The sequence below is a fragment of the Indicator indicator genome, chromosome 11, assembly GCF_027791375.1.
Source record: "Indicator indicator isolate 239-I01 chromosome 11, UM_Iind_1.1, whole genome shotgun sequence".
Lineage (NCBI taxonomy): Eukaryota > Metazoa > Chordata > Aves > Piciformes > Indicatoridae > Indicator > Indicator indicator.
In genome coordinates, this window is record NC_072020.1 from 29382005 (window position 1) to 29396539 (window position 14535).

The window sequence follows — 14535 nt, forward strand, 5'->3', positions numbered from 1 at the left end:
TTAAATCAGCCCATTTTCAAAGGGGGAAAAAAACCCCCATAAGCATGTAGTATGGATACTAGACTTCATTTTATAGAAGAATTCTTGGAAACAGAGAGTAAATACTGCCAAGGACTACTGTTATTTTGAATACACTTGAGTCATCTAAATCCTTGGCAAAAGCCCAAGGTTTTGGTGTCTCATCTCAAACTGACAAAATTCTCCCAGACTCCAGTCGTTTTTAGAAGTATTTTACTGCCAAGGCTGCAGCACGATTCACTAATCTAAATTTGGGGCTACAGTTTAGGCTGCAGGAAAGATGAGGAGAGAAACAGGAATGTGTCAGTGACACCTGTCCACAGAGCTAGCCTTGCTAGTTGAATGGACAAGGTCAATGCAGCCTTCCAGACAGCAGTGTGGAACAGCACTCCAGCTGCTATTCTTTATGGGTTAATACTGGTTTCTACCTACAAATAGTTTGTTGCAACTTTTTCACCATAGCACCCAGTAATGCATCCAGTTCTGGAACACCCTATTACAAGAAGGGATCTGGATGTGCTGGAAGGTGTCCAGAGACAGGTCATGAGGTTGATCAGAGGGGCTGGAGCTCCTCTGCTACGGAGACAGACAGAGAGTTGGGGCTGTTCAGTCTGGAGAAGAGAAGGCTCCAAGGAGACCTCATTGTGGCCTTCCAGTACCTGAAGGGGGCTACAAGAAAGCTGGGGAGGGACTTTTTAGGGTGTCAGGGAGTGATAGGACTAGGGGGAATGGAGCAAAACTAGAAATGAGTAGACTCAGATTGGATGTTAGGAAGAAATTCTTCCCCATGAGGGTGGTGAGACACTGGAACAGGTTGCCCAGGGAGGTGGTAGAAGCCTCAGCCCTGGAGGCTTTTAAGGCCAGGCTGGATGTGGCTCTGAGCAACCTGATCTAGTGTGAGGTGTCCCTGCCCATGGCAGGGGAAGTTGGAACTGGCTGATCCTTGAGGTCCCTTCCAACCCTAACAATTCTATGATTCTATGTACCCTAAAAATCACCATCTATCCCTAAGTACTATTTCTCAGAACATTAATGATGGAGACTTCTAAACACAAGAGAGGATCCATTTCAAAAGGCAGAACTTCAGGGGTCAGCACTTAGCACATACCTGCAGCATGTATTGGGGTCCTCTTCACAACATAATCTTTCACCAGAATGGATGCTCCCTGATTGATGAGGACATCTACACATTCCACGTGGCCCTTAAAGGCAGCCAGATCCAGTGGTGTCCTTCCATTGTTATTCCTCACATCAAGGTCCAGCAGTGACTGCACCAGCACTTCCAGAGCTTGATGGTGGCCATGATAGGCCTACAAAAAATAAGAAATTCTTCAGTTTTCACACCCTTCACGTTTTGCCCTTTATTACCAGGATTACACAAATGAAACTGTGCAGACAGTAGTTCTGGTTTAGCATATGGAAGAGCTACTGCAGCAGCATGCAAGTAGTTCAAATGGTCAAAATTAATTTAACACTCCCCCCATTTTCAGCAGGAATGTTGGGGGTTGTTGGTTTTTTTTTTTTCCCCCCCATTTTATCTTTTCAGTCAGCCACTGAAATTGCTTTCAAAAAAACACAGTCTGTCCCCAATTCATCTAACTACGAGTATTACATTGCTTTATGGTATAGTTACACCATCCTCAGCTTGTTTCAAGTGAGGAACGTGTACAAACATACATTCCTTCTTTTTTAGTGAAAACAAAAAAAGACAGTAAAAATTCTAAGTAAACAGAATACAGTACAAATACCTACAGTTCATGTAACTAGCAAAACAGACGGGACTTAGGGGGATGCAACAGAAGGACATACAAGGATAAAAAAAAGCAGAGGGAATACTCTGTAGTTCTGTGTGAAGACAAACTGCCAAAAGTTAGTAATGAAAAGAATTATCTACAACTATAATTTTAATTTCCATAATAAACTTTAAACATCTACTCATGGATACATAACCTCTGCCCCCAGACTACTTTCACTTGCCAGTTTTAAAGATTATTTTCAGCATTAAAGATTACTTTTGTACTTTGAATACATATACACACGTACACACTGCATGAGACAAAGTACAGGTGGTTTTACTATGGCCCAAAGTCCACTGAAAAGATGAAAGCTACTTATTGAGAGAGTTACTCTGCATTTTGAATGTGTTTGTACAGACTTTCATCAAGTTTTCCCTTACACTACTCTGGGCAAATCTCTCTCACACTAAAGAATGATGAGGGTAAAATGATGGTGATGATTAAAACAAGGTCATCATTTCTTACAGAACAAGGCTTCTAAAAAGTTCTATTACTATAAATCATAATAACAAACTTAGAGGGTTCCAAATCAAAGCTTCTCCATGAACCATGTTTCAAGGGAAATGCAAAAGATGCCCTGCATAGCTAACTCAGGAATAGTTTTGTGTTTCAATTATTGTTATTGACCTAATCTTAAAAAATCCAAAATGTCAACAACTGTTTGCAATTAGATGAGCTGTCATCACTACAGGAATTAAATACTTACAGCTAAATGCAGTGGACTTATAGGTGCTCTGTTGTCTGAATCATTCAGCATGTCAGTACCTGATGTTTCCATTAGCTTAGCAGAGAGAGAAAGTCAGAGTGAGTGCAAAACCCCCTCACTGTTAAAAACATTCAGCAATAATTGCTACAGATCCCAGTATGCACAGATTTAAAAATAAAGGAAGAAAACCAGGAAAAATAACCCAGGATTACAGTTTCCTTAGAAATTCACACTCTCCTTCAACTTTTAAAGAGAGTTTGAGTTGCAGTGACTGCAAGCTTTCCCCCCACACTGTTTAATTTTGGGTAACAATGCAATATTTGGATGAGAAACTAATATAGAATTACTATTTTTCCTAAAAGCAGCCATATGAAAGAGATGAAATGCATATAAAGAGAAGAACAAGTGACAGCAGCAATAGTAGGAAAAAAGAACCATCCAAACCAACAACAATCAAGCCAAACAACAAAACCACACACAACACAAAGCAACAAGAAAATCCCCAAAGCAAATAGGTAAGCATTTACAATAGGTGAAAAGGCCAGAAGAAACAAACATGAAAAGCCAGCAGGTAAGGACTGATTTTTCAGAACATCTTAAAAAAAAAAGAAGGAAACAACAAAAAGGCACAGGCATTACTAAATGGGATTGTGTATATATATATACACATTTCTGCTACAATTACCACATTTAATTTAGTACACTAGTAGATTTTAAAAAGTGTTTGAGGAACACCAAATACATTTAGGACACTAAGTTTTCATTATCATAGTTTTATAACATGATCACATGAAAGTGGAAAAAGAAAAGGCTAAACCACCATTTTCTCTTTTAACCTTTTGAATGGCAATTAAATCTAAATTGGAATTGGAGTTAAAAAAATACATCTGGAAATTGAAGAATGGAAAGAATCTCAAAAATAAGCAGTATTTTTAAAGTGACATCTTCCCCTTTGCTGTACACAAGTACTTTAAAAATGAGAATGCACACTTACAACATCTAGGGGCGTTTCGCTTGCAATCTGCAATTAAAAACATCCAAAATTCACCTTTGAATACATTTGAATGCAAAAGTGTCATCTGTATAAAAAGACTAAGTTGTAGAACACAGAGAAGATTAAAAAAATCAGGGTATCAAATAACATACACATTTTTGCAAGCTACTTGTGGCTTTATTATCTAAACATCTATTGTGTGGCTGTTAGTTACTGTAAGTAGATGAATGACTGTAAAAGGCACCCTCCCTTACTTCACAGGTTTGCCTTACATTGTAATTTGCTCCTTCAGATGACATTACTGAAATTTCTTAATACTTTTTAGTGGGATAACCTATGGCTACTGTATTACAGCCATGAGCATTATAGTCTAAGTTATGAAACAAACCAAAACTAATATCTCACATCCAGACAGACTGAGAGACTTGGGGCTGTTCAGTCTGGAAAAGGGAAGACTCCGAGGAGACCTCATTGTGGCTTTCCAGTATCTGAAGGGGGCTACAAGAAAGCTGGGGAGGGACTTTTTAGGGTGTCAGGGAGTGATAGGACTCGGGGGAAAGGAGCAAAACTAGAAATGGGTAGATTCAGATTGGATGTTAGGAAGAAGTTTTGTCACCATGAGAGTGGTGAGACATTGGAATAGGTTGCCCAGGGAGGTGGTAGAAGCCTCATCCCTGGAGGTGTTTAAGGCCAGGCTGGATGTGGCTCTGAGCAGCCTGATGTAGTGTGAGGTGTCCCTGCCCATGGCAGGGGGGTTAGAACTAGATGGTCTTTCAGGTCCCTTCCAACCCTAACAATTCTATGATCCTCAACCAGCTGTCTCCATCTCAGAATATATTATCTTTTCAAGCCAGCATCTTAGCTTCTCATCTTGCCTCTGTTTTAAGATTACCAAGTCCTTCAATATTTATCCTCACAGGGGCTGAAAACCACCAGTGACCTAGTTGACAGGTGAAGAAGCGAGGTAGATCTGCACCCCAGACACTCTGTGTAGGAGCAGCTGTGCCAGCTTTCATTTCTGGTAGTTTTCTTACCAGTTCAAGACATAAGCGGTGACCGTAGGCAGCTGAATAATGAACGGCGTTGTAGCCTTGTTTGTCTCGGATCCCGGGGTTGGCATCGTTTCTTAGCAAGTATTCCAGGCACCTAAGTAAATTAACACATGAAACCATGTACCCAAATGTTGAATTTCAACTTATTCTAAGTGATACATTGTTCCAATCCAATTGTAAAACAAAACAGAGTGAAGGGGAATTGCTGGCCTAATGTATAATATTGGTTAGGACTAGAGGACATCTAACTCCTTACACCAAGCACTCAGCTCAATCATGAAGCTTCCAAACTTTTCAAGAATCCTTCTGTGCAGACATCATGCATCCTCTGAATTATCTGACTTGGTTAAGACTAGTATTTCATGGGTATTTCCCTCCTAGCTACAACAATTACAGTTCCCTTTGTTTATATAAATGGCTATTTACTTTTGTGTGGTTTTCTATATCAGTACATTCTTCTCTACTTAATATGTTAGAGAACCAACAGCCAAGTTCTTAACTGTATGCATCCAAGAGTCATAGACATACACACTTCCCACACCAGACACTAATTTATTGCCTTATTTAGTAAATACACTCAGTTGTTTGCACACTTACATCCTACCATTCCTTACTTTTGATACACGAATTTGAGGCAAAACATGATCAGCATACTTTCAGTCAAAGACATTCAGCCAGGAGGATGAACACAAGAATATGTTAAAGTCAGTTCTGTCTCCCTGTTTGCCTTTAAGAGAATCCATGCATGCACACTGAAAAACTCCAACCAGGAATCCTATTTATTCATAATTTTCAGAAACATTTCAAAGTCACCATCATGACTTTGAACTTGCTGGTGAAACTGTTTGGTTTCCTGAAGTTTACAGCAGATGGCTATCCCTTCTTCTCTCTGGGATTATGAAATACTTCTTTATCAGTTAAACAAAATGCAAGTGAAGCAAAAAAAAAAAAAATTATCCTGTCAAATCCAGCTTGGAATCTTTCTGCCTTGGCACAGTTTATCTAAGGGCCTCAGAGGTTACCATTATCAGTAGTGATAAATGGGACAGTTGGATACACTGACAATATGAGGAGCTCAGCTGCCATTGAGATCTAGAAAATTGTTTGGTAAGAAGTTAAAGGAAATGTTAACATTTGTAGTTGCCTGATATGGCTATGCTGTGATATTATGTGGAAAAACTTGCAGTAGAATATGGCAGATTTAAATTTGAGAGGCAGGAATCCTAAGATGACCTCTGATCGATGCCATTACAGGTAGAAACCTCATCATTCAAAACCCTGGAGAACATTCAAACCTTGGAAAAATACAGGCAGAAACCCTACACAAGCAGTCATCTCCTGAGGGAAGACAGCATGACCCTGCCACATCAGAACTCTCTAAGTTCTTTCAAGAAAGGGCCTGGACTTAGCAGATGGAACAGTATAAAGCTCATCATCTGAATGAGATCTGGTACCAGCTGGGATGAAATGGAAACATTTCCACACATAGCTTTACTGGGTCAAGGGCAAGAGGCAAAAAGCTGCAAGAAAGAGTACTTTGTAATTGCTCAGAGTTTATCTCATTACACAGTTGAAAAGAACAGGAGCAATACCAAGGTGCACTCTCACTTTCATCATTTTGTGCCCAGCATAGAGGAGAAAAGGACTTTGATAGGGAGTGAAAAGGTAAAAAATCTCCAACTTTAAACAATAACACATGTAACAGAAGATGCAAGTAACTTTACAAGTTCAATGTACCTAATAAAAAGCTACCTAAAAGAACATCTGTATTTTTAGTCAACTGATGTGTGTTTTATTTGCCCAGTGAACAAATGCCTGTATTACATTAATGGCAACTGTGCTTTGGTGTAGTTGAATTGAAATGGAATGAGGTTTCTGGGAATCCAAAAACAAGTCAGTCTCTCCCACTGAGAAAAGTCCTCAAGACTTTTTTTTCTGTCCAATCATCTAAATTTCTTTGTTAATTTTAATCAATGATTTTGTATTAACATGCATGGCTCTTTAATAAATGTCAAACATCATTGGCCTTGGCTATTCAAATTTCTACATTTGTGTGTTTTCTATACTTGTGTGCTCACAAAACCCACAATACACTGAATACACTGCAGGAAGCAAAGTTCACTAAAAATCCTTGAGTAGCCATTCTTTCCAATGAAAAAGGGATAACTATCTTTGCCATTTCTTCTCATCCAAGAAAGGTACTAACTCTGCATCTTTTGCATACTTAAGCGTCCTCAGCAGAGCTCTTTAAAAGGAGATTAATCAGACTTCCTAAAAGTTCACACAAATTAAATTTATTTCCCATTCATCTGTTGGTCTGTTTCTATGTTAGAATCATTTAACAGACAAGAGTGTAGCTTTTTCTCTCCATAAGATGCTGCTCAGTTTATCTCATTCTTCAACCCTGTTTCTATCTCCAGTCTCTCAAAACGAGGCTTCCTGATGTTTGCTCCAGATCAGAAGAAAAGAAACATTTCCAAATAGAAACAAACCAGAAAACAAATACCTGAACAAAGACTATAAAATATCTGTGGAATTTCTGTATAGATAATTTCCTGACTTCCCTCCCCACCCCCCAAGGCTTTATATTCCAACTCAGTAATTATTTTTAGCTTCATTTCCATTTTGAATAGCAGCTGAGTAGTACTGGTTTTCCAGCTGTTACTAATCATCTTGCTACACTAATATAAAATGCTTCTCCTTAGGCCATTCTGCTTTGCAGCCTGTGCTCCAGAGAGCCAACTCTTAATCAGAAAGGCAATATCATGTAGCTTCCAGAGATGATTATTTGAGTTACCTCCCAAAGCTCTGCCGTATTGCCATCATCATTCTTGCTTCTGCCTTTTATAAGACAGATGGCAAAACGATGTCATCTGAAGAACCATTGTAAGCCTGGAGGTTTTCAGAGCAACTGTGAAGTTAAAATTAATCCTGGCTCAACTTGTAAGAGGGCAGTTGAAGTAAAATTATCTCAGCAGACTCCAGTAGGAATTGAAATTATTTCTAACAAGCCACAATTTCATTTTGAAATTCGGCTCTAAAATAAAAAGGGCACACACTGTAAATATTAATTAAATGACCACAAAAGTATTCTTTCTTTATCCTTCAAAACCCAATCTGTAAGTTATGTGCCACCTCATTCCTACTGCTACCTCACCTTTTAAGAGGTGCTGTATTAAAACAAGATGGTATGGCACTAAGCAGCGTTCATTTCCAGAGAAGCTGCCACTGTATGCGTTTGAGGTGCAATGCTGCACACCAGCTTGTTCTGACCTGTGCAGGGGAGTGTGTGCAAATGCAAGTGGTACTCTTCTCAAGTCTCCTCAACATATACCATGGGTGGAGCTTAAGTAAATTCATCAGTTTTGTGCTATCTGCATAAGCTTTCCAAGTAAGCACTTAAGCAATTAATAAATGAACAATGTTAAATATAACCATCAGTTAAAAAAAATAAACATGCACAGAAATTTTTGATTTTATCAAAGTTTCTGGCTGTACTTCATTAATAAAGTAGTAACTAATGAAAGTACAACTACTTCACAAAAATTTGTTAGCACAGAAATAAATGATGGAGTTGTAACACCGATGATAAATAATTTAATCAAACACCAGATGGACAAAGCATCTCGTCTTAAAACATCAAATTCATTTCTATTCTGTCTTAAGCCTACTGTCATCTAGTTTTACAGTGTATTTCTGACAAGGTTCAACATTAAAAACCCTTCATAAAACAGACTAGACCTCATCAGAATTTGATTTTAAAGCTATATGACCCTTTACTGCTCAAAGCTGCCATTAACAACCACCACAGAGGATATTTACTCAACCATTAAACAGTAGGGGGGATTAAAAATTCTGTTCCAAATGAATTCCTGAATTAGAACACCTGCATTACATATATAAAATTACAATACATTTTACTGTTGTTCACTTTTCTCTGAAATCTTTGTTACCTGAAGTATTCAAAACACAATGAACCACCCCACTGGCAAGATTAACCTTTAAAAATACCCCAAAAAAAAAAAGAAAAAAAGAAAAAAAAAAGAAAAAGCCTTTGGCAAATATGCAGGAAAAGCTAGGAAGAGCTTACACAACTATCACAGCTCAAATATTTCTAAGGAGAAAGTCTTTAGTACAAAGCATGCCACTTACTTTCCGTCTGTGTCTGATGCAGCTGCATAGTGCAGAGGTGTACAACCCCTCTCATCAAGGTCATTCACACTAGCTCCAGATCCCACAAGGGCAAACAGGCACTGATAATTACAATTGGCAGCAGCATAATGGAGTGGAGTTCTTTAGTACACATTTAAATAAAAAGTACAATGGTAAATAACACCAAAATAATATTATCTATAGAGAAAAAGTAAATAAAATGAATCTTAAATCCTCCTTACATTTTCAAACAATTTTTGGTGGTGAAGAAGGCATTACTGTGACATTAAAAAAGGGGCCACTTAATAATGCAGAACAGTATCTACTTGCCAGCCAAAATATGCACACACAGTTTGTATTAAGTGAAGTTTTATATGAATTTTCTTGAGCAAACATATAGAGAAAAAAAATCAAGATTACATTAGAAACACTGTTAAGTAATTTTAAGCCACAACGAAACCTATGGACAGATCTAAGAAGTGCAGAGCAACTAAAAAAGGTCAAAAAATATGAAAACTAACAAGTCAGCGTTTCCAACAAACAGCCAGTGCTTTGTCTAAGAGGCAAGCATGATTTATTAATTTTTAACAATACTAATATAGCAGAGGTAATGTGGAAGGAAACTTCGAACGCTATACCTTGTTTCCTTACAACAAACCCATGAAATATTGATGTGTCACTTGAGAGGACACTTTGTCCAGCTTCAAATCCCTAATTCTCTAAATAAACCAGTTCAAATAGAATTTCAGAAGATCTAAGATGACTCAGAGTTTAATTTTCTATTTTAAAAGAGATTGCTACTATAAATATCTCAATTTTCAGGAGACTGTCAGGCACTTTAAAGTATCCTGCCTCTTGCCTCTGTCTTAAAATTACTTTCCCCCCATTTCTCTTCATTTTAAACTATTTTAATCTTTTCCCACTCCTGAAGTAATTGCTTTGTGTAACACACATATAACACCAAAGCAAACCAAGAAAAGGTATGACAAGTAATTGTTCCTTTCTCAGGAAAGGATGGAAGTTCTATTTAAAGCAAACTCTAACTTTGGATCCATAACAGTTTCTTCATGTCCTACTCCTGCCATTCACATCCTGGAAAATTATCTTTTCCATGATGTGAGGTGAGTTTTTTACACCAGTACCGATCAGGCATTCTAAACTTAAATAACCCTATACTAAAAATAGAAAATAATACAATTCCTGAAGAGTTCACAGCATGAATGAGGAAACAGAAAAGGGTAGATACAATGAAAGGAAAAAAGTGAAGCATTTATAATAAAATAATGGACTTTTGTTCAATAACAAAGCTTAGAAATAGCAACAGATTTATAGGTGTGACTAATACATTATCTGGAAAACATCATGACTGTCCTTGGATCAGAGCAATTTAAGCTCATTAGATCTGTTACAAGCTAAAAAGGTTCATAAAAAACAGTCAAATCTGGAACTCAGTCATTATTACAAAACTGAACACCTACTTAACAGAACACAACAAGCAAAATATGTTTGTAATTTCAGATAACATATGCTGAAGAATGGCTTATTGGAGACACTGCATCTTAAACTCACCATGCAGACTTGCCCACATAGAAACATGCTACTCCTGTAACACTTTGAACAGCCTTTTACAATACTGAAATTTAGAATGACTTACCTCCCAAATCTGTCCTTTTTGTTGAAGTCTGCACCAGTATTTAGCAGAAGGTTTAGGCACTCCAAATTCCTATTAAATCAATGCAACTTTATTTGTGACTGCAGATTTTATTTCCTTAATACCGGCCTCTGCAGATATCAGAACTGCTACACATATCACAGTCTCAGAGTATATCAGAGGTTGGAAGGGACCTCAAGAGATCATCAGGTCCTACCCCCCTGCCAGAGCAGCATCACTCAGGGTAGTCTGCACAGGAATGCATCCAGCGGGGTTTGGAAAGTGTCCAGAGAAGGAGACTCCACAACCCCCATGGGCAGCCTGGTCCAGTGTTCTGTCACCCTCACTGTAAAGAAGTTTCTCCTCATGTTGAGGTGAAATCTTCTACGTTCCAGCTTATACCTGTTGTTCCTTATCTTATCACTGTGAACCACTGAAAAGAGCCTGGCCCCCTCCACTTGACACCCACCCCTCACATATTGATAGACATTGATCAGATCCCCTCTCAGTCTTCTCAAGACATCTCACACATTATTTTCAACTGAACTGAAAGTGTTGGTAAATAAATATATTTGATAAGTGTATCTGGTATAAGTGATCCTGCTCTGGCAGGAGGTTGGACTAGATGATCTTTTGAGGTCCCTTCCAGCCCCTAATATTCTGTGATTTTTTTTTAATATGCATAACAAATTTGATAATTGCAGGACCAGATCAGGAAAGAATACCAGTTATTTGAAGTCCACATACAGAAATGGCATTGTTGTCAAACAGAAAGCATCAAAGCACATAAACATTAACCTACTTGAATATTCTTTAAAGCAAACAAACAGTAACACCTGTGTGTCACATGCTTTTTGCTATAGGGATTCCAGCACGGAGGCAAGCTTTTAGTCTAGTTGGCCATAAAAAAAAAATATATGTAAGCTGCAACAGAAATATTTTTCTTTTTACTGTAATCAATTTTAAATACAAAATGTTCATTCTAATAGATGTGCAACACTGCTAATAGTTTAAACACTATCTAGAGTAACTTCCCTTAACTGTAGGCAAATAAGGGGATGTGTGACAAGTTATGGGGTTTGATAGGAGGAGACAGCATTTTGAGCACAATAACTTGCAACAAGGATGTATTTATCAAGTATCTTTTGACTTAGAATAATAGAATGGCCCAGGCCAGAAGGGACCTCCAAAGCTCATCCAGTCCAATCTTCCTGCAGTCAGCAGGGACATCCCCAACTAGATCAGGCTGCCCAGGGACTCATCCAGCCTCACCTTGAATAGCTCCAGGGAAGGAGTCTCAACCACCTCCCTCCCTGGGCAACCTGTTCCAGTGCTCCACCACTCTCATAGTAAAGAACTTGTTCCTAACATTCAATCTAAATCTGCCTTTCTCTAGTTTGAAGCCATTACCCCTTGTTCTGTCACTGCAGACTTTTGTAAAACAGTCTCTCTCCATCCTTCCTATAGCCCCCTTCAGGTACTGGCAGGCTGCTATTAGGTCTCCCTGGAGCTTCCTCTTCTCCAGGCTGAACAGCCCCAGCTCCCTCAGCCTGTCCTCTTCTGGACCCTCTCCATCAGGTCCATGTCCTTCCTGTATTGAAGGCTCCAGACCTGCACACAGTACTCCAGGTGAGGTCTCACCAGAGCAAAGTGGCAGAATCACCTCTCTGGATCTGCTGCCCACACTGCTTTTAAGGCAGCCTAGGATGTGATTTGCCTTCTGGGCTGCAAGTGCACCCTCTCTGCTCAAATGACTGTTTAACAGTATTGCTTAAGCAACACTGCAAAAGAAAAATGAAAATATCGGTATCATGGAGTTCTTGTCTCCAACAAAGCCTGTCATGAAATTCATTATGCAATTCTTCCAAGCAATTTTGAGTAGCTGCTGTAGAAAACCTACAATAACAATAATCAATATGGATCATGAAATTCAAGTGATGAGCAAGTAGTTCATCCACTTAAACTCTAGAATTTAATTATGGCTTTAAATTTAGTTAGATGGATCTTTTGTTTATGGATACAGTAAAACAGAATTTCCCCAAATTGCTGTTCTCCATCTTATGTGCTACCCTGATCTTAGCTGGGTGTGACATCCTTGAAGGCTGTGGACTCTAAAAATGGTATCATCATGCATGAGAATTTAAAAATAGAATTCAGTTCATCCCCAAACATAAACCTAAGGTAAGGCTGATGATACTGGGGCACTGTACACCAATTACTTATTGAGCCAAATAATTTGTTTATTTATTGTAGATCGAATCCATGTTTAAATTATTTTCATGCTTACATAAATTCCAAGGGGAGAGGGCAGGAAAAGCAGAGGAAATAATCAAACAGAACAAGAAGGATCAGGCAAAAAAAATAAAGAAGAACACCAAGTCTGAAAGCATGAATGCTTCTTACATACCCTCCAGCTGCAGCTGCATGAAGACAAGTCCTGCCAAAGTCATCTGGTGTGTCAATGTCAAAACCTACAAAGCAAGTGTTTTGTGAAATCATTATGTAACACCACCTTTCACAAAACTGCTCTCATCTGCTCTGAAGAGAAATGCTTGCTAAGCAAACTTAACAGCTGTTCACTTAAAATGTACTCAAATTGAAATAAATTTCTTCCCAATAGCTGGAAGAACAGGCATTCAAGTAAAACTGAAAGGGATAAAGTGAAAAGCCACTTAGCTGCACTGAGACAAGAGGCTATGCTCCTTCCTATCTTCTTTGCCTGCTAACCTTTCTGTGTAATTTAGCATTGAATATAAAACATAGGAAGGAAATAAAAAACTTTAAGAATATGCTAGAATTTAGTCAGTGTTATGCAAAGATTATTTCTTTTTTAACAGAGGAGGACATCAGCATTACTAAATGCAGAAGCTACTTAAATTTCCTCCTTGAGTTTAGGCCTTCAGTCCCAGGGAAAGGCTGTGAACAGGAACTGGTTACAGAGAAGGCTGGAGAACATTTTTTGTTTTCTCTTCCCAAGTTCTGTGAACTAAGGAACTTCAAATCCAAGGACACTAACTATTCAATTCCATATCCAACTACTACTCTGACACAAAGATTACCAAATTAATTTGGGTTTCAAAGCTCCATAATTGTTTGGAGAAAGCTATTATATTTTCCTAAGTGTCTTGCTCTTGTATAGTTAGCTCCTTCATTAAATCTATTTTGGTGCTTTTGCCTGAGAACGTCATTTAAATTTTTTCTTTTTCCCTTTTCAGAATTGTTCTAATAACAACTGTAGTGAACAACAACTGATGTGTTATTCAAGAGCACTACTATTTAAGACTGTTTTTCCTACTCTATATCCTCCAAAATGCAGGTCTCATATGCACCACTACTTTCTCCTCCCATTTCAATAGGCAATCTGTTTAAGATAGTTTGAAAAGTAGTCTTTGATGCCTCTCTACTTCCCTAGGTGGGGATTTCACTGTGTACTTCAGTAGTCATTCACTACTGGGACAAGGCAGATTGATGCTAACTTTTTTTTTTTTTTTTAGGTCTTCACAAGACCATTCATCAGTTTAAAACACAGAGGTTATTAATTTACATAAAGGACTCTTCATCCCAAAACTGAAAGGACATCGCCTGCAGACACCAATCCCTACACCCAAAGCATGTACTAGTAAGCTGTTAGCAGTCTGAAGGCTGAACATACTCTTCAAGTCCTCAAATGCTCCATGCTAGATTTACATCCAAGTTTGCTCAGCTCATAGAAAGTCACAGACACCACCTGCAAATCTGCCTCATGGATTCCCTTCCCATATTGTATCTCTAGTTAAGAGCAAGGCCAGCAAATCACCACATCAGAAAGCTGAAAGAGCCACAGTATTCCTCATGTTGAATGCATCCAATTGAAATATAGTCCTAGAGGAAATCCTTGCAAGCTTGTTAATGACAGGAGAGTGAAGGAAGAAGCCTTACCAGTGGTACTTATATCTATACTCCTCTAGTTCTTCTCCTAGGCTTCTCTAGCAGATAATATAAAGCTAGGGAAGCAACTTCTTACTCTTCTTTTTCCCCAGCCCTCTGCCCTCCACTTTTAGTTTTTCAATAAACATGAAGTGCCTTCATATTAATGTACAACCATTTAGGTGGTTCTTCTGCTCCTGAAGCTCCCACAATCCTTCAGACAAGTCTACTTTCTCAGAATTCACACTAGAGCAGACTTC

General features: G+C 38.4%; 1 protein-coding gene across 2 annotated transcripts in view; it reads right to left on the minus strand.

The window, feature by feature from the left end:
- ANKRD28 (ankyrin repeat domain 28) overlaps positions 1-14535 on the minus strand; it is an 80709-nt gene that overhangs the window by 16503 nt on the left and 49671 nt on the right. For both annotated transcript variants that reach the window (XM_054384987.1, XM_054384986.1), the window contains exons 12-18: positions 12777-12840; positions 10373-10441; positions 8719-8859; positions 4549-4660; positions 3515-3541; positions 2521-2595; positions 1127-1328 (exon numbers count right to left, since the gene is read on the minus strand). In XM_054384987.1, coding sequence (XP_054240962.1) covers positions 1127-1328; positions 2521-2595; positions 3515-3541; positions 4549-4660; positions 8719-8859; positions 10373-10441; positions 12777-12840 — 690 coding nt within the window. The remainder of the gene's footprint in view (positions 1-1126; positions 1329-2520; positions 2596-3514; positions 3542-4548; positions 4661-8718; positions 8860-10372; positions 10442-12776; positions 12841-14535) is intronic.